This window comes from Protopterus annectens, chromosome 17.part0, assembly GCF_019279795.1.
Source record: "Protopterus annectens isolate FY-2018-M chromosome 17.part0, PAN1.0, whole genome shotgun sequence".
In the NCBI taxonomy this organism is placed as follows: Eukaryota; Metazoa; Chordata; order Ceratodontiformes; family Protopteridae; genus Protopterus; species Protopterus annectens.
The window spans coordinates 270,213,402-270,235,041 of NC_056751.1; the positions used below are offsets into that span (position 1 = coordinate 270,213,402).

Genomic DNA, 21,640 nt, shown 5'->3' on the forward strand with positions numbered 1-21,640 from the left:
ACCAGCAACCAGATTATCCACTCTATGCAATCAGGCCCTCAGCTGTATCCCCCCCAACCACCACCTACCAAGCTGGTTCTTCAACTACTGGATCAATGTCACCTTCCTTAATCCCTTTGCAAGGAATCACATGAGGGTTCATCAATGAACACTGGCAGTTCAATGGTCCATGAGACATCAAGCCATGAGTTTTTGGGTTCATTTGACCAACATCTGCAGGACTCGTAGAGTGGTGGGTTCAATTTCCGTGGTGTCTCTGGGATGCCCATTTCTTTTCCCAATACCAAAACCACAGTGACCACAGATGCTTGCTAGCTTGGGGGGGGGGGGGGGGGGCATTATATGACAGTAATGGTCCAAGGCATGTGGTCTCCAATGGAGTCTAATCTGCATATCAGTATCTAAGAGATTAATGCAGTCCTCCTAGCATTGCAGGCCTTTCAAAATGCCCTCCCTCTAGGGAGGATTTTGATCTGGACAGTCAACATGCAGGTAGTCTGGTATATCAACAAGCAAGGGGGAACAATGCTGCACCCTTTGTTTTGAGAAGTGATGAGGATATGGCAGTAGGTGATTTCTTCCAATCATTTTCTGATAGTGCACATAAAGTCTAACATATTAGTGGGCAGGTTGAGCAGATCTCTTTCTGCTGCCTCATAAGTGGTCCCTCATTTCATCAGTAGAGAATCATATATTCTGTCAATAGGGTCAACCATGCTGCGATCTGTCTCCTCCATCAACACCAAAAGCAGCAGGTTCTTTGCTCTGATCATCCCAGAGAGGAAGTCACCGATGGATGCTCTGACACGACTGGCCGTCTAGACTTCTGTACACCTTCCCTTCTGTTCCACTGATTTCAAAATTCCTTCAGAAAGCATTGTAGAGGAAGATCAAGGTGATCCTCATTGCTCCTCTCTGGCCTTGTCAGGTGTGTTTTCTCTTTCTTTGGCCTCATTTGTTACACCCACCTTGCGTGCTGGTTCCTAATCTAGACCTTCTGTCTCACTCTTCCAGACTACCTTATCTGGAAATTGAAGTCCTCAAGTTAACCTAATGGTTTCTCCACTTCCTATGATAGCCAGTCAGTCCAGGCTCTCTCCTGAAGTGATTCATATTTTCATTTCATCCCAGAGACCATCAACCAGAAAAAATTTATAAGAGTAAGTGGAAAAGATTTTCTATTTGGGCCTCATGGAGAAATTTGGATCCTTTTTCAGCCCCAATCCCATTGCTATTGGATTTTCTAACTTCCATTTCTCACGAAGAGGCTAGTTATTTCAGTATTAAAGTCCAGTTAGCGTAATTTTCAAACGTTTGTGATGGGGAGAGAATCATGCTACCTTGGCTGCTCTCAAATTATCTAAAGCTCTTCTGAGTGGAACCTTTCTTCTCAGACACCCTTTTAAAGACCCTACTTCCCCATGGGAAATGACCATTTTACTCCAAGCTTTAACTCATCCACCTTTTGAACCTACTGCTAATGTGGACATTATGTATTTAACATGGAGGACACTTCCTAGTTGCTATTACTTCAGCTCAAATAGTGTCAGAACTCCATGTACTGTATGACAAACCTCTGTACATTATCTTCCACATGGCTAGGCTATCATTATGTACTAATCCTTCTTTTCTACCTAAAGTGGCTATGGAGACCTGTTTTAATTAAAGCATCAATTCACCAGTCTTTCTGAAATTCTCAAATAAAGGAGAGTATATGCTCCTTTTGTTGGACAAACATAGACAGTTGCATTTCAACTTTCACTGAACCAAACTTTTCAGGAAGACAAATCAGGTTTTGTCTCTCTTTCTAAAAATGAAAATGGGTAAAGGTGTTTCAAAGGTATCTCTAGCTAGATATGCTGATTGCATCTCTCATGTATATAAATATAAAGTTTTGTCATTACCTAAGCCACCAAAGGCTCATTCAAATAAATCTGTCTCTGCTCCCACAGCTTTCTTTTCTAGGACCTCAGTTCATGATATTTGTACTGCTGTCATGTGGTCAAATGTTCACACCTTCATCACTCATTATAAATTGGACTTGTTCTCTAGGAATAGAGTGGTATTTCATTCTGCCATTCTCCAGAGACCATCCTAAGTAGCTGGAGACTCTGTCCCATCTGTTGAGGAACTCCCAGAAAAGACAACATCCCATATGAGTTATGTATTTACCATAACTATGGATCTGTGTTGCCTGTTTCTGTCCTTCCTCAACCTCCATCCCTCCCTCCTTCCATTTAATGGAGGCATTTACATTATGGGCTCCTAGTACAATGCTATGGTCTAACCCCTGAGCCATGTCTTATTCTCTTTTAGCACCAGAGCAGATTGGCTTCTATTCTTCAGTGTTTTTGAGTTACATATGTATTATCATCATCATTATTATAATTATTACGTTGTGGGGTCACAGGCAAACTTGATATGAGGTAATGTTGCGACTATGAGGGGACTGTAGGTAACAGGAGGGGCCTGAGCTTGTAGATTCTAAAGTCTGAAGTGGCCAGTGTCGGATGTGAGGTCAGACACGAAGACCCATCCATTGAGGAAGGATGGAAACAGACAACACAGATCTATCATTATAATAAGTACCTAACTTTCTTTTTCCTCTTTAAAATTGTTTAAAAATCATTATTGAACAAGTAAATTCAGCTGCATTTTATTTATTTTTTACTATGGCTGAAACTGCTGGAAAAAGAGCTCTTCACACTCTGGATATATACCGCTGACCAAGGTTTAGCCAAAATGGGTGTGTACATTTAGAACAACAGACTAGCTGTTTATCTCCTTCACTTCATACATGGAAGGGTTCGTAGCTGCAAAGCAAACAGTTTCTGAATGAATTGGCAACTGCCTCATCTTTTGTTTCTAATGTGTGCCTCCAGTATGTTTTTGTTATAAACATATGCACTGTGTTTACTTGATCGTTGGACTTTGGTGTATACTCCAAGATTCAGACTTCATTTATCACAACTATACTTCAAGATTCAGCCTTCTGAATCTTTATCTTTGGATTGTCTTCTGTCTTCCTGTACTGTAAATGATGGTTTATCTCATGGTAGATGTAATAGGTATTTATAGAGTAAAAGTTGATATATGAGGGTCAGAAATACTGTTCCATCATCCCCCCATGCAGGGTGAGCCCTCAAGCCATCCTTTGCTGTTGGAATTTTCTGCAATTTGGGCAAGTATATACACTTGTATATAACTTTCTTTCAGTACGAGTGTCAACTCTTCATCGTTATTTCTTAATGTGGAAGAAGTGCACTGGTTGTTATCTGGGAGCAAACTGATGAGTTTGTGGGCAAGAGGTGATGGCATAATTGGCAGAGGATGTCATGTTATACACAGGCACTGAGTGCATGCACCCAGACTACTGGATCTTCAGAGAACTTTTGACATTTCATGGCTAGCACAAATGATGGATTCAAATATAAATTCTATCAAGGAAAGTCCTGTCATAGATAAACTGATAAGGTAAGAGCATGACTTTTTTTTTTTCCTTGCTGTCCCCTGTACCTTTTTTTCTAGTGCCCTCTTCATACTGTCCTCATCATGCATGCCATTTATTTGAAGCATTCCCCTATATCCACCTTCCTAACGTCCCCAAATCGCTGTCTATTAGGACATGATTTAGGTCCATAGAATCATTGAAAGGAATTTTAAGAGAACTGAAAAGGAAGGACCAGAGTGGAGTAGGGAAGGACAGGTCATGAGTTCCAAACTGAAAGGTAATGTTTGAGTGGATATGCAAAATTACTAGCACTGTGAGGCTGTTGCAAAAATGGAATGAGCTCCTAGACTAAATAGTACAGAACAAAGCAAACAAATAATTGTAAAGTGTATCGGTTACTAGAGAATGGGGCAAGGCTTCTCAACTGTCTATATTTTGGAGGAAAATACCTATTTTCAGACCAGGTTTACCCCCGCTCATGATGTACCTATTTTTGTAGCAATGTCCCTATTTTCAGGCTAGATTTACCCCTTCAAACAATTTTCTGAATCCCACCTCATCTCACATGATTTTTGAAGCTGTCTAGTGCAAACAACCACAATACATGACCAGCATATTAGTGGTACCAGTAATTTAAAGAAAGAAAGAGGACACGCATCTTGCATCTGCCTTTATCAGAAGCAAAAATAAATGACCTTGTATGGCAGAATTTTCAATGTAGTTCATTAAAGACTACAGATTTCATATTGTCTCTGATAATGTGCTCATATTTGTCCATTATTTTTGTCCCTTTCTGTTTTTTAAATATATTTCTGAGTAGTATCCCACATTCAAACTGGAAACAGGATGAGTTGTGTTATTTGGTATTCAGATTGTACTTTGTTCAAATTTTATGCTAATTTGATGTCCAGATTTTTGAATGGATGCCCCTGTGTTTCAAGGGCCTTTGTACCTATCTTCAGTGTCTACAGGTTGAGAAGTATGCAAGGAGGATCAGATGTACGGTGCCATTTGCGGTACCCAGTCAGATTAGCAGCTGCTTACTTATGTATTAATGTACTTCTGAGTTTTTTACTGCATAGACTGACTTTGAAAACACTTTTAAAGCACAGATTTGCACTGTATTACTCAGTAGACCTAGTAAAGCACTAATCACTTGTAACACACATATATTATGTATTTTAAGTGTAGATGTTCTTCATCTCACATTGCTGCAGTCCTTACATATGGGTAGTCCGCTGTCCTCGGTCGGCCCGAATACCAAAGTATTAGGCTGACGTCGGTCATGGGCGCTCAGATCTGACATCAGAGCGTCAGGGTATTAAAGCGCATGACCGACGTCATATCCTCAGTCTTTTTTGCCGCATGGTCCGATGCAGAAGCAGCGTTTGCAGTTCTGAAATTTTCGTATTCTGAGTTTCAGACCGAAACCAAGTTGGGCTAAGTACCCCGTTGGGGAATATTTTTGTTTTTTCTTGCCTCGGTTAATTCCGGATGTCAGAAAAAGTGAATAATTGTATTTCTTGTGGGAAACAGATACCGCATAGGGATTACCACTCTCTTTGTATTCCTTGTTTGGGACCTGAGCACGACGTAGTCGGGTGTCGCTTTTGTGCTAGGTTTAATAAGCGCACCATTAAACGTAGGTTAGATTGCGCTAGGCTTGTCTTCGGTAAGCGGTGTAATTATAATATGCCATCGGATCCTCCGACGCCCGCTACCGCGAAGAAGCGCAAGGACAAATCTTTAAAGTCCAGACAGGATGAGTCGTCCGTTCCGGACGCCGGTTCTTTAGAAACTACGGTGGAATCTGTGGATCCAGCCGAGGTTTCAGTTGAGTCTCAGGGGGAGGCTTTAATTTTGCAAGATGTGGCCTCTCAGGAGTCAGGTCAGGCTGAGGGGGCCTCTCAGGTTGCTGTTCTCCCTTCCTTGCCTAAGGTGGTTAGGCCTTCTCCTTCTGTCTCTAAGGCTCCTTCCAAAGGCAGGCCTGGTTTGCCTTCCACGGGTGTCAGTCCTAGTTCTGCAGGTTCTGTGCCTAAAAAACACATGCTTAAAATGGCAGAATATTTAATTTCTTTAATCAGAGGTTCTATGCCCCCTCCTGATAAGAGGCCTAGGGTGGAGCCAGAGGTGGAAAGTTTGGAGCAGGCTTCAGATTACTCGGCTGAAGACATTCAGGATTTTCCTCCTTATTCTGATTCAGACGCAGAGGATTCCACTCCTTCTGCTTCTCCTCCAGAGGATTTTTCTTTTTCAGAAACCCTGCATTCTATGAGGGAACATTTTAAATGGGAAGGTCAGGATTTCTCAGATTCCCGAAAGAGGCTTAGGGAATTTTTGTTTTTACCGCAACATAGGCCCTTGGCTATACCTCCTGGTTTGGATGTTGTTCAAGACGTTTTCTCCGAGGCTTCCCTTAATCCAGACTCTCTGCCTCCTGCTGCAGTTAAGCCAGCCAGGTATTACAGAGTACCTGAGGCTCATAAATATCTGTATAAGAGTCCAAGGGCTGACCCAGAAACTATTAGCCAGGGACCTAAGGGTGTCAGGGCTTCTGTTGTAAAGAATCCAGTTCCTATGGATAAAGATGCTAGAGCTTTGGATAGATGGGGTAAGAAAGTGTATACCTCTTCCACTTTAGCAATGAGGGCTTTAAATTGTCAGTTTCATATGTTGAAGTATCAGAATTTTCTCCTTACTCAACTAAAATCTAAAGTGGATGCTTTGGCAGAGGGCATAGAGTGTAAAGAATTACAGGATTTGGTACATGCCTCTGAACAGGTGGGTAAGCATTCTTTGCAGTGTGGTTTCGATGCTTTACAGGCTTCTTCCAGGGTGGCTGCCACTGGTTCAGTTATTCGCAGGCACGCCTGGCTTAAGGATCAGAATTTGTCAGAGCATGTTAAAACTAGAATTTTGGATGCTCCTTTACAGTCTGAAGTTTTGTTTGGCTCTCCTGTGGAGTCTGTCTTGAAGAAAATGGAAGACAAGGCTAAGTCTATGCAGACTGTTAAAGATTTTTTTGCAGGTGCAGCCTCCTAAGTTTAGCAGGAATTGGCCTACTAAGGGATGGGCTTATCCTTCTTCTGATTCACAGTCTAGGGGTAGATCTAGACGTGGTAGGGGCAGAGCTCAGAGTACTTTCAGGCCTAGAACGTGGAGTTCACCTGCACAATCTACAGGTGAGGGCAGGGGCCAGTCCTTTCGTAAACAGGCCCAATGACCTGCATTTTCAGCTGCCAGATTCTTCCTGTCTGGCAGCTCCTTTGGGAGGAAAGTTGGCACTCTTCAAGCAAAACTGGCTTTTAGTCACCCAGGACAAATGGGTGTTGGACATTATAGACCGAGGCTACAAGTTTTATTTCCATACATTGCCTCCTTTCAAAGGCATGCCAGACGTTCCTCCTCAGCAAAGGGTGGAGGCTCACAAGCAGATTTCTTTACTTCTTCAAATGGGGGCTATACAGCAGGTCCCTCTGTCAGAAGTGGGCCTAGGATTTTATTCTCGCCTGTTTCTAGTACCAAAGAAAGGAAACACTTGGAGGCCGATTTTGGATTTATCTATCCTCAACACATACCTAGACATTCCAAAATTCAAAATGTTGACGTTGCAACAACTTCTACCTCTGTTGGGCAAAGATCATTGGATGGTAACTCTGGATCTCAAAGAGGCTTATCTTCATGTTCCTATCAGGCCCAGTTGCAGGAGGTACCTGCGTTTTCGGGCTGGGACTTTACATTATCAGTTCTCTGCATTGCCCTTTGGCTTATCTACTGCGCCCAGGGTGTTCACAAAGGTTCTGGCTCCAGTGATAGCCTTCTTACGGTTAAGAGGAATACAAATTTATCCTTATTTGGACGATTGCCTGATTCTTGCTCAAGACAAGTACGACCTTCTTCATCATCTACAGTATGTGATGGCAGTGTTAAGGTGCCTAGGGTATTCTGTGAACGAAACAAAGTCCAGTCTAGTACCCTCTCAGGAAATGTGCTTTCTGGGTGTGAGACTGAATACAGCTTCCCAGATGGCTTTTTTGACCCCGGACAAGCAAAAGAACCTTACTCTTTACTTCCATCAATTGTCTCTACGGTCCAGGCTGACTGCAAGGACAGTCCTTCAAGCCTTGGGGTTCATGGCATCTTGTATTCTGGTGCTTCCCAATGCCAAACTGCATATGAGGAAGCTACAATGGTATCTCAAAAATGTATGGACACAACACTGCCAAGATCTGGACACTGTCATTCAAATAATACCTTGCATTCAAAAGGAATTTTTGTGGTGGGCTCAGGAATGTCACCTAAACAAGGGACTCTCTGTGACCCGACCAGAGGTGAGTCAGATTTTAACGACAGATGCCTCAGACAAGGCTTGGGGAGCGCACCTCAATGGAAAATGGGTTCAAGACACGTGGCCTGCCAGACTTCAACATTTACATATCAACTTGAAGGAGATGTTAGCAGTCCAATTTGCATTGATGGCTTTCAAGGATTTACTTCACCCAGGGCAAGTGTTGATTCAAACAGACAACACAACTGTCATGTGGTACATAAACAAGCAAGGGGGAACCCATTCGTACCCTCTTTGCAGGCAAGCAATGATTTTGTGGGAGACTGCTCTCAGTTTACACCTCAATCTTCAGGCAAGGTTTCTACCAGGAGCACAGAACTCCTTAGCAGATGTTTTGAGCAGACAGATAGTGGATCCCCACGAGTGGAAATTGGATCCTCATGTATTTCGAAAATTGACAGTGATATGGGGAACTCCAGACATAGATCTGTTTGCTTCTCCACTAAATTTCCAGTTGCCAAAGTTTTGCAGAAAAATGTTTCATCCCACAGCTTGGAAAGTGGATGCTCTATCATTCAGTTGGAGCAATCTTCACGTCTATGCCTTTCCGCCTCTGCCTCTCCTCCCCAAGGTACTTTTGAAGGTCAGACAAGACAAGCCCTCCATGATTCTAATAGCTCCAGATTGGCCTCGACAGCACTGGTACCCTCTGCTGAGGAGTTTAGTACGGGAGCCTCCATGGCCTTTGCCTTCAATTCCGCACCTTTTGTCTCAGGAGGGCAATCATTTCCTCAATGTCAGGATTCAGTCCCTGCATCTAACAGCCTGGCATATTCTGTTCTAGAACCTGGAGGGTCACAGCTTCCACAACAAGTTTTGAATGTTATTTTGGAGGCCAGGAGGCCTAGTACAAGGAAAGTTTATGCTGATAAATGGAGAAGATTTTTAATTTGGAGCAAAACAAAGAGCTTTGATGTTTCCAGGCCTGATTTAAGTGTTTCTCTTCAATATCTTACAGAATTATTAGACAAGGGTTTGTCTTTCTCCTCTATAAAAGTTCATGCTGCAGCCATTTCTGCTCACTATGACTGTGACCCACCATTATTCTCTCATCCTTTGTTTAAGCAATTTCTTAGAGGGGCAAAGAACATAAGACCCCCACGTAGAGCTCCTACTCCTGCCTGGGATCTCAATTTTGTGTTGGAAAAACTTACTTTACCTCCTTTTGAACCTGCAGCTACTGCTGAGTTAAAGTTTTTGTCTTGGAAGACTGCTTTTTTGTTGGCTATTACGTCTGCTAGAAGGGTTTCTGAATTACAGGCTCTAATGGCAGTTGAACCCTTCCTAATTTTTCATAAGGATAGGGTATTTCTGCGTACTAACCCTACTTTTATGCCTAAAGTGGTTTCAAATGTGGCCTTGAACCAATCAATTCATTTGCCTACTTTTTATGCAGATCCCCAAAATAAAGGGGAGAAAATGCTGCACACTTTGGATATTCACAGGCAGTTGCGTTATTATTTGAGCAGGACTAAAGGGTTCAGACAGTCTCAGCAGTTGTTTGTTTCTTTTGCTTTGGGTTCTCAGGGGAAACCTGTTTCAAAACAAACTATTTCTAAGTGGATTGGCTTTTGTATTGCTTTTTGTTATTCTCATCATGGTAAGGAGATTCCGGCTGGAATCAGACCTCACTCCACTAGGGCTACTGCCACTTCTACAGCTTTTTTAAGGGGAGTAGCTACTAAAGACATTTTGGAAGCAGCTACTTGGAGTTCAGTGCATACTTTTTCTAAACATTACCACCTTCCTCTTTATTCCAAATCTAGGGCTGGGTTTGCCACTGCAATCTTACAGGGCATTTTGACAGCTCCCACTGCTTTATGATTTTGCCAGCCTCCCTTTACCTCTGCTTTGGGATTCTACCCATATGTAAGGACTGCAGCAATGTGAGATGAAGAACATAGTGCAGTTTTGTACCTACCATAAATGTAGATGTTTGAAGATCCACATTGCTGCAGTCCAATTTACCCTCCCTCCTTCCCCTCTGTAGTTTGGAATGGTTGTATGGTTGGGGTGGTAGCTGTTATTTGTACATGCCTTTTGGGAAGTATTCTATTTTTGGCTGTGGCCTTTCTTGTTAGGGCCTTCTGACATCTGGGGCAAGAAAAGACTGAGGATATGACGTCGGTCATGCGCTTTAATACCCTGACGCTCTGATGTCAGATCTGAGCGCCCATGACCGACGTCAGCCTAATACTTTGGTATTCGGGCCGACCGAGGACAGCGGACTACCCATATGTAAGGACTGCAGCAATGTGGATCTTCGAACATCTACATTTATGGTAGGTACAAAACTGTACTTTTGTCTTATTTAATAAACCAACCATTATAGTAACTGTGACTTGTGCATTGTGAATAATTTAAGTGCTGGTAGTAAAACCCTAGTGTATAGAGGAATTGGTTGTTTCTGAATATGACTAACACAAAAGGGGTTGAATGTCGGTTTCCAGCTTTGCCACATAGTTTATTCAGGCTTTACTGGAAAATATGCATCTGTGTAATGGGCTTACTCTCCCATACACTAGAACTGAAAGAAACATCTTCAATCAGATACATGTTCAGCACATTTGGGTTTGAGTCTTGCAATTTGTCTGCATAATTGATGGCTTTCAAGAAGTCATTTTGCCATATACTGCATTCACATTTTGCTTAAAACTAGACTCTTCTGTCTAGTGTGTTTAAAGAAAGTAAAACAAACAAAAAAATACAAATTATTCTGTACCTTTACTTATTACATTGTAAAAGGATGGCCATGGTGGTGCAGCGGTTAGCGTTGCCACCTCACAGCAAGAGGTTCTGTGGTTCGATCCTTGGCTGGGGTGCCTTCTGTGTGGAGTCTGCATGTCCTCCCTGTGGTCATGTGGATTTCCTCCAGGTGCTCCAGTTTCCTCCCACATCCCAAAGACATGCTGTAGGTGGATTGAACACTCTAAATCGGCCCTGGACATGAGTGTATGCCTTCTGTGGAAGGTTGGGTGCCGGGCTGGCAACTTAACACCGTAAGAACTCCACTGCCAATAATGATCCACTGTGGCGACCTCTAACTGGGAAAAGCCGAAAGAAGAAGACGACTCATTATATTGTAAAACTCAATTTACCAAGCTCTTTCTTTAATGTCTGCATACACCAGCTGTATAACGTTGATCTGCTAAGTATTTCAAGTTGCTGTTTGTATCTGTTGAAATGCTAACTTTGTTGTGTAATGAATTTCTTCCATGACAGAACCTATATTTTTATCTGTTAATGGCGTCCAAAAACCTTAATCATCTTGATCAAATTTCTGATTTTATCAAATGGAAGGAAATCAGGAAATGTCAGAAATATGTTACCATTGTATTAGGTCATTACCATGATAAAAAATTCAAATAAATGAAAAGATAAAAAAAATTCTCTGCTGGGAATGACATGGCTTCATCTTTGCTTAGACTTGCTAATGGAAGTGTTCAGAAAGAGTCCTTTTGTGATTATGTTTAGTATAAGCTACACCCACTCCTCCATTACCTGTTGTACACATAGACATGTGCCACTTATACATCAGGGTACAGTATGAAGACTTGTACTTTGGGCTGTTCCCTTAAAGGAGAGAATACATCTAATGCTCCCACTAAAAGTTATTATATAAGCTATAGTATTCTGTTCTATTTGATTATATTTTTATTTCTCACTGAAAGGTCATGGTGAGGAATACTCTAACATAATTTTACTGTTTTCAGTCACAGAGTTCTGTGGTAGAATATCTCTTACTCCAGGGATGAGAGTTGATATAGAAGTGTTAAGCATACTGTGCAATTCCAGAATCACACACAGCCATCTATGTGTAAATTAGAAATAATCATAAAGATAACAAGACTGCTTGAAGGAGTAGCAGGATCTTAAAAAATATTCTGTCTGTGTTGAAGAAAACTACATAACGAACATGTTTAGCTCAGCAGAGCTTTATTTGTTCTTGCAAACTTTCCTTCCGTTATACTGCATTTGCGAGAAGATGAGTAGTTGATTAATGATGTCTGATTGCAGATGAGGAACATCAGGGCTTTGTAGAGTAGGTGATTGATTGCTGATGTCTGACTGAAGGTGAGCATGTATACCATCCAATTTCAGTACATATGTATCAGCTTCATCCCACACTAAGGGGTACCCTGTTGCTTAATATGAAGAAGCTTACTTATGTCAGACCAGCTCTCGGAAGATTGCTGCTGTCTCAGTAGAACATGTATATTTAGAGTTGTACCTTCTCCTTTGCCTTTGTAGTATAGTAGAAAATAAGATTAATACTTAAAGGCCGTCTGAGCTTCTAAATCTTTAGAGGGAGGCAATGTTTGCAGTATTTATTAATACTGAAGCAGGATTTGCGTCCTATAGCCTTGCTGCCGTATGTGTGCCTCTATATATAAAATATCATACTGATTTTGAGTATGGCTTTTTCTGATCAGATGTGATGCCCATAGGACATGCATTTTTGATGCAAATCTACTAAATCTGTCCTTTGTTCTATAAACTATTAAAACATTTTTTCAGGTACCATTCTCAGGCTCCTACACTTGTTACTGCTATTTATTTATTCCATAAATATTGTGAAAGAGGCACAGTTGTAGTGCAAATATAATTGATACATACTGATTTTGAGTTTAGATATCAACAATTCTCAAAGCAGTAAATTATTTGTCTTGTCAGTACTTTAACTGAAATGCAGATTATAAAAATTAGACAAGATTTCTGGTATGACATCTTATGAAACAAAAGTTGAGAAAATTGGTACTTTTAGTTGTAGCTTCCTTAGGAATAAAGGAGTGTGAGCCAAGATATTGTTAAAGCTTGCAGTCTAGTATCTTTCTGAATACATTCATTCATTCTAAGGTTAACAGAGTTATTTAATTCATGATCATTGGAGAGCCAAAGCCTGTCCTGGCATTCACTTGATGTAAAGCAGATAAACTAATCCTGGTTGTGCACAAGTCTGTTCCAGCCCAGGATGTAGAAACTCTCTCATCACGGTATGCACACCTATGAACTTATGAAATGATTGCCATTTTACATAAGGTGTGTGTTTGGCATGTGTGGAAAAGCTGGTATGGCCAGCAAATACCCAGAGTGGACATGCAGGCAGTGCATTACCCACACAAGGCATTCTGAGTACTAAACTGTTGAGCCACATTTTGTAAGGCTGTAGCTTCATCTATTACTCCACTGTACCATCCTCCTTTTGAACATTTTTTACAGCTTTTTTGAATCTATGATTTCTTTTAACTCACTGATTTTTAATTCATTTTATTTCTTTAATTATGTTGCAGTGATCAAATTCATCCTCTCTTGGGAAGGTTTAGTGAACTGCACTCCCTTTTGTTATCATCTGGAGTACAACTTGGGACCTTGGACGGCGCTCTTATAGATGCTGGATGCTCTTCTCTGCAGCTCGATAATCACATCCGAGGTTTTTCTCTCAGCAAGGATGGACCTTTGGATATGAGAATGGATAAAGACAGGTTAGTACTACAACAGTGGTGGCTTTACAGCATTCCATGTAATGCTCTGAATGCGTGCCTCATCTGATAATGTGATGGGTGGAATGCATAAAGACTTACTCTCATTGCAGATAAATGTTATAATGCTTATTTGCAAGTCAACATTCTACTATGGTAATAAATACACATGAAAAAAATTTTTTTCTGAATTGAGCTCAGTGCTTTCATTTCATTCTCTGGCATGTTCTTTGGGAAAAAAGAACATATTTGTGGCTTTAAGGTTATACGAATACATTTTAATAGTTTCACACATTTTATTTAAACTATATGCCATATAAGTTTTGAGTGTTATTGTCTGGTAATTGGATTGCAGTCCATTGGATGTGAAATGCCTACATGAATGGTGACCAAGGAGCAAAAGGGAAATTAAATGACTTCTTCAGAGTGAGTCAGTTTGTCAGTTTGCAGATGAAGTTTGTGTTGGTCAAACCAGCCTGTCATCTTTCATAAACATATTCACAACTTGTTACATTCATCTCTCTCCCTCTTTTTTTCCCCAGCTAGCCCTGCTATGTGTTTTGACAGATTTTGTATCAAAGCAGTTCTGAAAAACCTGGTGGTGTTTAATATTATTGCCATTATTCCTTGGGACAGATAATCAGTAACAAAAGACAAAGTAGTCTATAAAAGGGTGCATTAATTGTGACATTCTCGGCAAGGTTGTCTTCCCAGTAAATACATTAATGAGTGATGCTGCCAAGAAAATACTGAGCTTTATGCATCCCAGGCAGCCAGCCATATGGCAGATGTTAGAGGACTGAAATAGGGTCATAGAAGTGCAGATTTTATCCCACTAGGAATCAGAACAGTGTTTTCTTGAAACAGCATATGTAATATTGCATCTCCAGACATGATCAGTGTACTGAAACTTACTGAGAGATTTAGGCACAATTAAAGAGAATAATTATTTGCATATAGTATAGGATATATGATGGGTGTTAAATTGCATTATAATGGTTTTGAGTTAATTTTGTTTTTGAAAAAAAAAAATCAAAGAATGGTGTCTGACAAATTAGGTATTATGCTGTTTACTAAATGAACATATGCTAAATTCCTTTTAGCATAGTGCTAAGAAAGAAATGATAAATGCACTTCTTTCTCATACATCATTTTTTAGCATGATGCCATATCAGCACCAGACGGTTCATGAAGTCAGTGAATTGTCCAGAAGGTGATCTGTAACAAAATGAATGTCCAGTGATACGCTTTTCTGGCATCCCTCTCAAACACTGTAGGGGTAATGGAAAAAATAAACAATACTTATACAATGAACTGCATATTTCTAGCATCATAGAAATCATTTCCTAGAGATTTGTGTCCGTTTTAGATTTGCATTACTTTAAAAGATGAAGAATTTATATTTATGTGATCCATTACCTGCCTAGAAGGTGTTGCGTTAAAGATACTTTGTTAAGCTGAATTATATTTCATGTTGTCTTATGCTGATAAAGTTAAACAGGTGCCAGGCAGTCAGTTTTTATGAATGCATGGCATTGCTGTTCCTTCAAATAGTATCATTTCCATTTGTTAATATAGTAATAATAATAATGTAAAGTAATGCAGAAAATAGCCAGGAAAGAAGTGTTAAAATACTGTCCATTCTTTACAAATGTTGGTTTATTATTTAAGTATCTTAGAAAGTTTGTGCATGTATGGAATAAGATACATCTGTACACATTGTATAGTTAAATTAGATGTCTGCGTAATGGTTCTGTAAGAACCCTGTTAAGAAATGTGTTCATTTAGTGAACTAAGAAAGGGATTCTGAAGGGGAAAATATTGTTCTCATTTTCATAGGTTTGCTGTTTTATATTGAAATCTCAAATACTCTTGTATTCAGTCGGTGTTTCACTTTGTCTCATTGCTATGAAGCTTCACCTCTTGTCAATGAAAACTGACGTCAGTGAACTAATTGGCTCTCCTTTTGCGTAGGTACCCTGACATGCCCACCGCTGCTGATGTTGTGAATGCTTTAGATCAACAGGCGCTTGCGTCCATCTTAAGAACGTATGGGGAGGAGAAGCACGCCAAGAAAATAGCTTCAGCACTCGTTCAGGCACGCAGCATCTACCCCATCACCAGAACACAGCAGCTTGCCAGCATAGTCTCAGGTATCCTCATTAATGCCGAACAGTGTCTGGGAGAAAAAATATTAATCTCACATGTCCCTTAGGGATCTATTTGTACTTGAAATCATGCAGCATCTAATCCTGTCTATCTTTTTCTGATGTCAGCTTTATTGTTTTCTGAGCTTTATTTCTTTATATTATAGTGTGTTGATTAGCTTCATGACAGGCTTACAGAAATTGCCTTTTAGTTTTGCCCATGAAGAAATAACACAGCTTTATCATTGGGGTGGGTCCTCCTTTCAATGGTTAGGAAGATTTCAGTAGTTTATCCTTTAATTTCAAGTATGCTGAATACCATCCTTGCAAATAATCTATGCTTATATGATTATATTTGTCTTGTTTAGTTAATATTCTGCTATTTTGGGAAGTAGCAGTTCTGTTTTTACATTTCATACTGGATTCAGCAGTGCATATCGATCAAGTGTACAAGTGCATTTTTTTCTTTCTCTTTTTCCAAGATTATAAGTTAATTCCTAGCACTATTAGTTGTGTCCTGTACACCTTCTAGACTGCGTTTAACTGTATTGTGTTGCTTATCAGATCCTGATTAGCAAGGCATGGATAAACTCCAGCATCTGTGGAAATGCAGACCCTGGGAAAGCACAGATAAATGAGTATTCCTATTTAAGCTGCAGTTGGTGAGGAGGAGCTGAGTTTTCATCAGACTTCATTGCTATCTTAACTGGAACTTAGAGTCAGAATACTCTGTCTCTATTGTTAACTTTATGAAATAGTTTGATGTAATTTCCTGTTTCTGCTTTAACACACTTTCTCACAATATTTCTAACGTAGGATATGTTTAAATGAAAACGCATGAAAACATGAAGAACTGTAGTCTTTGAAGACAGTACCTTTTTGCCTGAAAAGTAAATGCCTTTTAATAAATGATTTTAGAATCCCCAAATATTTATACCTCTTCCTTAACCAATTTTAGGCTTGTACTACAGTCAGGGTGTCACTAAATTTTAGTTAAGGAATAACTTGCTGCAAGAATGGGAAGATAATTTCTTCCCATTGTGATCTGATTTAGAACTAGATAGTATACAAAAATGTCAGTATCAAATTTTGCACAATATTTATAAACACTACTTTATGTATGGCAGTAGGTAGGGTTTAAAAGCAAACATACACAGCCAGAATGTTTCATGCTTTGTTAGTTTTCTGTTAATGTACAGTTGGTGTGCATAATATCCTCTGTAGTACATGGAGAGAGTTGATCGCACTTTGAAACTGAAAAAGTGATAAGCTTTTTATGCACCTGTCTGACATCAGAAATAATCATAATAAACTTTTGATGTGAGAGTGTTCAATCTCGCCTTTGTTCTTACACATGGGTTCGGAGCCGATCCTTGGCTCCGTGTCGGCCGCTTGCAAGCTCTGCATCGAGAAGAAGCTCGAGATCACCTAATACCCACAATCCCCCTCTGCCTTTACCTCAGATCTAGTTTGCCGCTGCAGCGTTCGCATCACTGGGTCGAGCTCGAGCACCTGAGATAAGATTTAGAATTTTATTCTTGTATTTTTTCTTGGTACTTTAGTATTATAAAGCTATTTAGTGATAATTTGTGTGTGTGTGGTAAGGTTAAGGGAATCTCGGTACCGTTAAGTTGTAAAACTTAGAGTTCTCTTCGGGGCCTACCACCCCTTATTGGATTTGACAACCGGATTGACTTTCACTACTGGATTTGACAATTTTACCGGACTTGACTTTTTTACTGGATTTGACTTTTTTTCTACTTATAGTGACATGTCTGAAAAGGCCAAATCGGGGTTCAAGCGTTGCCAATGTGGGCAAAAAATGTCAGTAACTGACAATCATAGTTCCTCGTCTACTGTCTTGGCCCTCTCCATCTGCAAGAAGACTGCTCTATTTGTCATTCTTTCAGTGGGAGGGTCATGACAGATAGGCGCAGGAAACTAATGGATAGGGGTTTGTTAAAACCTTCCTTTCAGGAGGCTCTGGATGCTTCTGACCAGGCATCCAAGTCCTCGAAGGAATCGAAGACGTCGGAGCCCAAGTCATCGGCTCCGAGCTCTTCGACTAAAGTTAGATCACCGGTTCCACAGACTTCGGGGCCGAGTGTTCAACTGTTGTCAGTTTCCGAGCCTCGAGTCTTGGAACCGGTGATGGAGCTCCCTCCCTCGACACTATTGAGGTCGGCTCCGTCTTCGGTTCCTTCGACCCGTTATTCTAAGCTCTCCGATATCGATGTGGACCGGGTGGTGCAGAAATTTTGGAACATTCGGCCCTATCCAAACTTATCTCAGTTTCCACCCAATTGGTGTCGAAACTTGAAGGCCTTCCATTATCTCCATCCCTTCCTCCTCCGAGACCTGTCCAGTCTTTGGAGCTGGAAGAGGTTGATCTACTGATTGTGGAGCCCTCGGTGCCAGAACCGTCCTTTTCTCGGTCTGCTCCTTTCACCTCGACTCCGTCGGATCCGGTACCGGAGTCTCGGAGCCGACGATCCGTCCTTGGTTCCGGGGCCGAGAGTCGAACCGACGTTTCGGTTCCGACTCTTCCTCTCGGGGCCTCGGCGCGGATTGATTCGGCTCCATCCTCGGGTCGATGCCTTCGGTGCCTGTCTCGGGGATTCTTCCCATTTCTTCGGAACCGGGAGATTCCTCTACTCGGGACCCGGGGGCCTTCGATCTCATGAGGAAGGTGTTGTCTACCCAGACAACCACATCAGTAGAAGCAGCCTCTCCTCCCCATAAAGGACCGTTATCTTCCTCTGCACCAACGGCCACATCCAAGCGTCGAGCACCGGTGTCTCAGCCCCTGGAGGGTGCCCCCTCTTCCTCGGAGGCTTCTTCGGATGCTCCCCCCGAAGAGGTCCCTAGGAAAAGATTGTGTAAGAGGAGACACTTAGATTCTCCACAAGAATCTTTGACATCCGATACTGACTTGGATGAGTCAGAAGGGTCCCCAAAGTCACCTTCAGAAGATGTCTCCTTTTCTGACATCTTGGAGATCCTGAAGCAGAGAGGTGATTGGCAGTCCCTCCCCCCTTCTGAGGATGAGTCAGTCTTGCTGAAGGCATTTGGGCATTTGGTGCTCGCCCTTCCTCCTCCTGGGTCACTCCACCCTTCGATGAGTTAATGGAGTTGATTGCTCGAAGGGCGTGGGAGACACCTGACACGGTGGAACCGGTCCCTAGGAAGCCTAATAAGTACATCACTGCACCCCAAGACAAGGCTTACCTCACAAAGGGAGTTCCAGTGGACGCCATGGTGGTGGCAGCGGCCACGAAAAAGGAGATGTCGGAATCTTCCTCATCTGTCCATCCGCCTAACAGAGATTCTAGGACTATGGACAGATACGGGAAGCACATTTTTAGTTCAGCGGCTTTTTCTATGCGATCCCTGAACTATTTGACCCATTTTACACGTTTACAGAGGGATCTAGTCAAAGAGTTGGGAGATACCCTCCAGGGTACTACAGATGCTGCGGTCTCAGAGAAAGTTACAGCACATCTAAATACCCTTACATCCATTGTTAACTCATCCATGAGGCTGATATACGCAGCCGAAGGATCGAGTAGGGCAGCAGCTTCAGCGATTGCTCTTCGTAGGCAATCCTGGATGCGCTTATGTTCATTCTTGGAAGCCTTCAAGTCTTCCTTTACTAACGCCCCATTTGATGGTGCCACACTTTTTGGCCCTAAAGTAAAGGAGACCCTTACCCGGTGTGAACAGGAGGGAAAGACTCTGTCTGCTGTCGGAGTCCATTTTTCCACCCCTTCCAGACCGTACCCCAAAGGGCAACGTGGTGGGAAAATGTGGTTTAGAAAACCCCAAGGATCTTTCCCAGGCACACAGGGTGATGCCCTCTAGAGGCAGAGGAGGGGCAGAGGTGGAAGACGCCGCCCTGGCGGCAGAGGGGTCCGCAAAACCAAGGTGACAGGGATACCCCTCCTGGAAAACCTTTCCAGCACTCCTGAGAGGAGGCCCGACTGTCCTGCTCTGGAGGCAGTCGTGGGTCGCTTAGCTTTATACCCTCAGGCCTGGCAAAACTTTACTACAGACAACTGGGTAAAAAGCGTTGTTACCAGAGGTTACAGAATACCATTCCTATCCACCCCCATTCCAAAGAGAAAACTCCCAGATGTACCGCCCCATCTGCGAGACCCAGCAGCTATAGAAATTTCAAAGCTGCTAGAAAAAAGAGTCATCCAACCAGTCCCAGCGGACCAAATAGGATTCGGGACTTACTCAAGGTTCTTTTTAGTTCCAAAGAAGACAGGGGACTGGAGGCCGATTCTGGACCTAAGCAACCTCAACACCTTTGTCAAGAAGGAAAAGTTCCAAATGGTCAAGCTTCAACGATCCTTCCATTCCTACAGAAGGACGACTGGATGTGCTCAATAGATCTGAAGGACGCATACTACCACATCAAAATGGCCAGGGTGTCCAGGGATCATTTGCGCTTCCGGCTGGGAGCCAGTCACTATCTGACCTCAGCCCCCAGGGTTTTCACCAAATGCATGGCAGTGGTAGCGTCTCATCTGAGACGCCTAGGATTCCAGGTGTTTCCGTATCTGGACGACTGGCTCCTGTCTGCCACCACCCGGCGTCAACTGATACAGGCCAGGGATTACACCCTACAACTTTGTATTCACCTCGGAATTTCCGTAAATTTCGAAAAATCTTTACTACAGCCATCACAGCATATCTTATTCATAGGAGCGGAATTAGATACGCATCATTTAATTCTAAGGCTTCCTCCAGAAAGGATAGTCGCACTTCAAAACAACATTTCTCTCCTTCTGTCGTCCAAAAATCCCGGCAAAGCTGGTTCTAAAGGTCTTGGGTCTCATGGCAGCTTCTCTCATTGCGATACCATTGGGAAGACTGCACATGAGAGTTCTACAATGGCTGCTGTTTGCACAATGGTCGTTCCAACAGCTACCTCTGACACACGAAATTCTGATTACAAACACATGCAAATCACACCTAACTTGGTGGCTTCAGACTTGCAACCTTTCCAGCGGAAGACCATTTGTGCTACCCACACCGTCAGCGACGATAACCACGGACGCTTCCCTGATAGGGTGGGGGGGCATCTTTCAGGGACAGACAGTCCAAGGCGAATGGACCAATCTGGAGTACAATCTGCACATCAATGTTCTGGAGGTGAGGGCAGTGTTTTTAGTGTTGCAACACTTTGCTCCCCTTCTTCCTCTAGGGACTATTGCAGTTCAGACAGACAACATGTCTGTAGTCTGGTACATAAGCAAGGGGGAACCAGGTCTTATCAACTATGCAGAGAGGCCATGAGAATTTGGCAATGGGCGGAGTCCACGGGTCGCTTTCTGATCGCAACGCACATCCCGGGGTCATCCAACGTCATAGCCGACAGGCTGAGCAGAGCAATACTGTTGCCTCACGAGTGGTCCCTCAAACAGTCAATTGCGAACACGATATTTCGCAAGTGGGGCCAGCCTTCCTGCGATCTGTTTGCGTCTCCAATGAACGCCAAATGCAGGAGCTACTTTGCCCTATTACCCCCTCCAGGGGAAGTCCCCAGGGACGCGCTGGTGCACGATTGGCCCCCGGGTCTCCTGTATGCTTTTCCTCCATTTCTCCTGATTGCAAAGTTTCTGCAGAAAGCCAACAACCTTCAGAGGACGATAATCCTCATTGCCCCATTCTGGCCTCGTCAAATTTGGTTCCCCTTTCTATTGCATCACCGCATTCGGGGACCTTGGATGCTGGACCCAGAGCCAGATCTACTGACTCACTCGTCAGGAGTTCCTCACCCATCTCTCGAATCACTCCATCTAGCAGCTTGGCTGCTCTGCTTCCCTTTCTAGCCAGGTCTGATTCCCTTACACCGGCGGTTCAGAATATATTAGTGGCTTCTCATAAAGCTTCCACTACAAAAACCTACACCAGTAAATGGAAGCGTTTCGTCTTCTGGGCTAATTCACATCATTTGGACCCTGTTATAGCTCCGTTGAACAAGATCTTGGAGTTTTTGACAGAATTGTTCCATGAAGGAGCTTCTCCTGCTACTTTAAGAGTGCAATTGGCTGCCATTTCTAACTTTCATGTGGAAGAATGTGGTGCGCCTATTATGGCTCACAGACTTTGTAAAGCTTTTTTAAAAGGATCTTTTCATATCAGACCACCAGTTAGAATTCCTACATCACCTTGGAATCTGAACCTCTTACTTTCTAAATTGATG

The 21,640-nt window shown here is 42.4% G+C and overlaps 1 protein-coding gene across 1 annotated transcript in view; it reads left to right on the forward strand.

Moving 5' to 3' along the window:
• The window catches only part of METTL15 (methyltransferase like 15), a 1,979,089-nt gene that overhangs the window by 1,691,126 nt on the left and 266,323 nt on the right, over positions 1–21,640 (forward strand). Inside the window, exons 4-5 of the mRNA XM_044059688.1 lie at positions 13,091–13,282; positions 15,254–15,432. Coding sequence (XP_043915623.1) covers positions 13,091–13,282; positions 15,254–15,432 — 371 coding nt within the window. The remainder of the gene's footprint in view (positions 1–13,090; positions 13,283–15,253; positions 15,433–21,640) is intronic.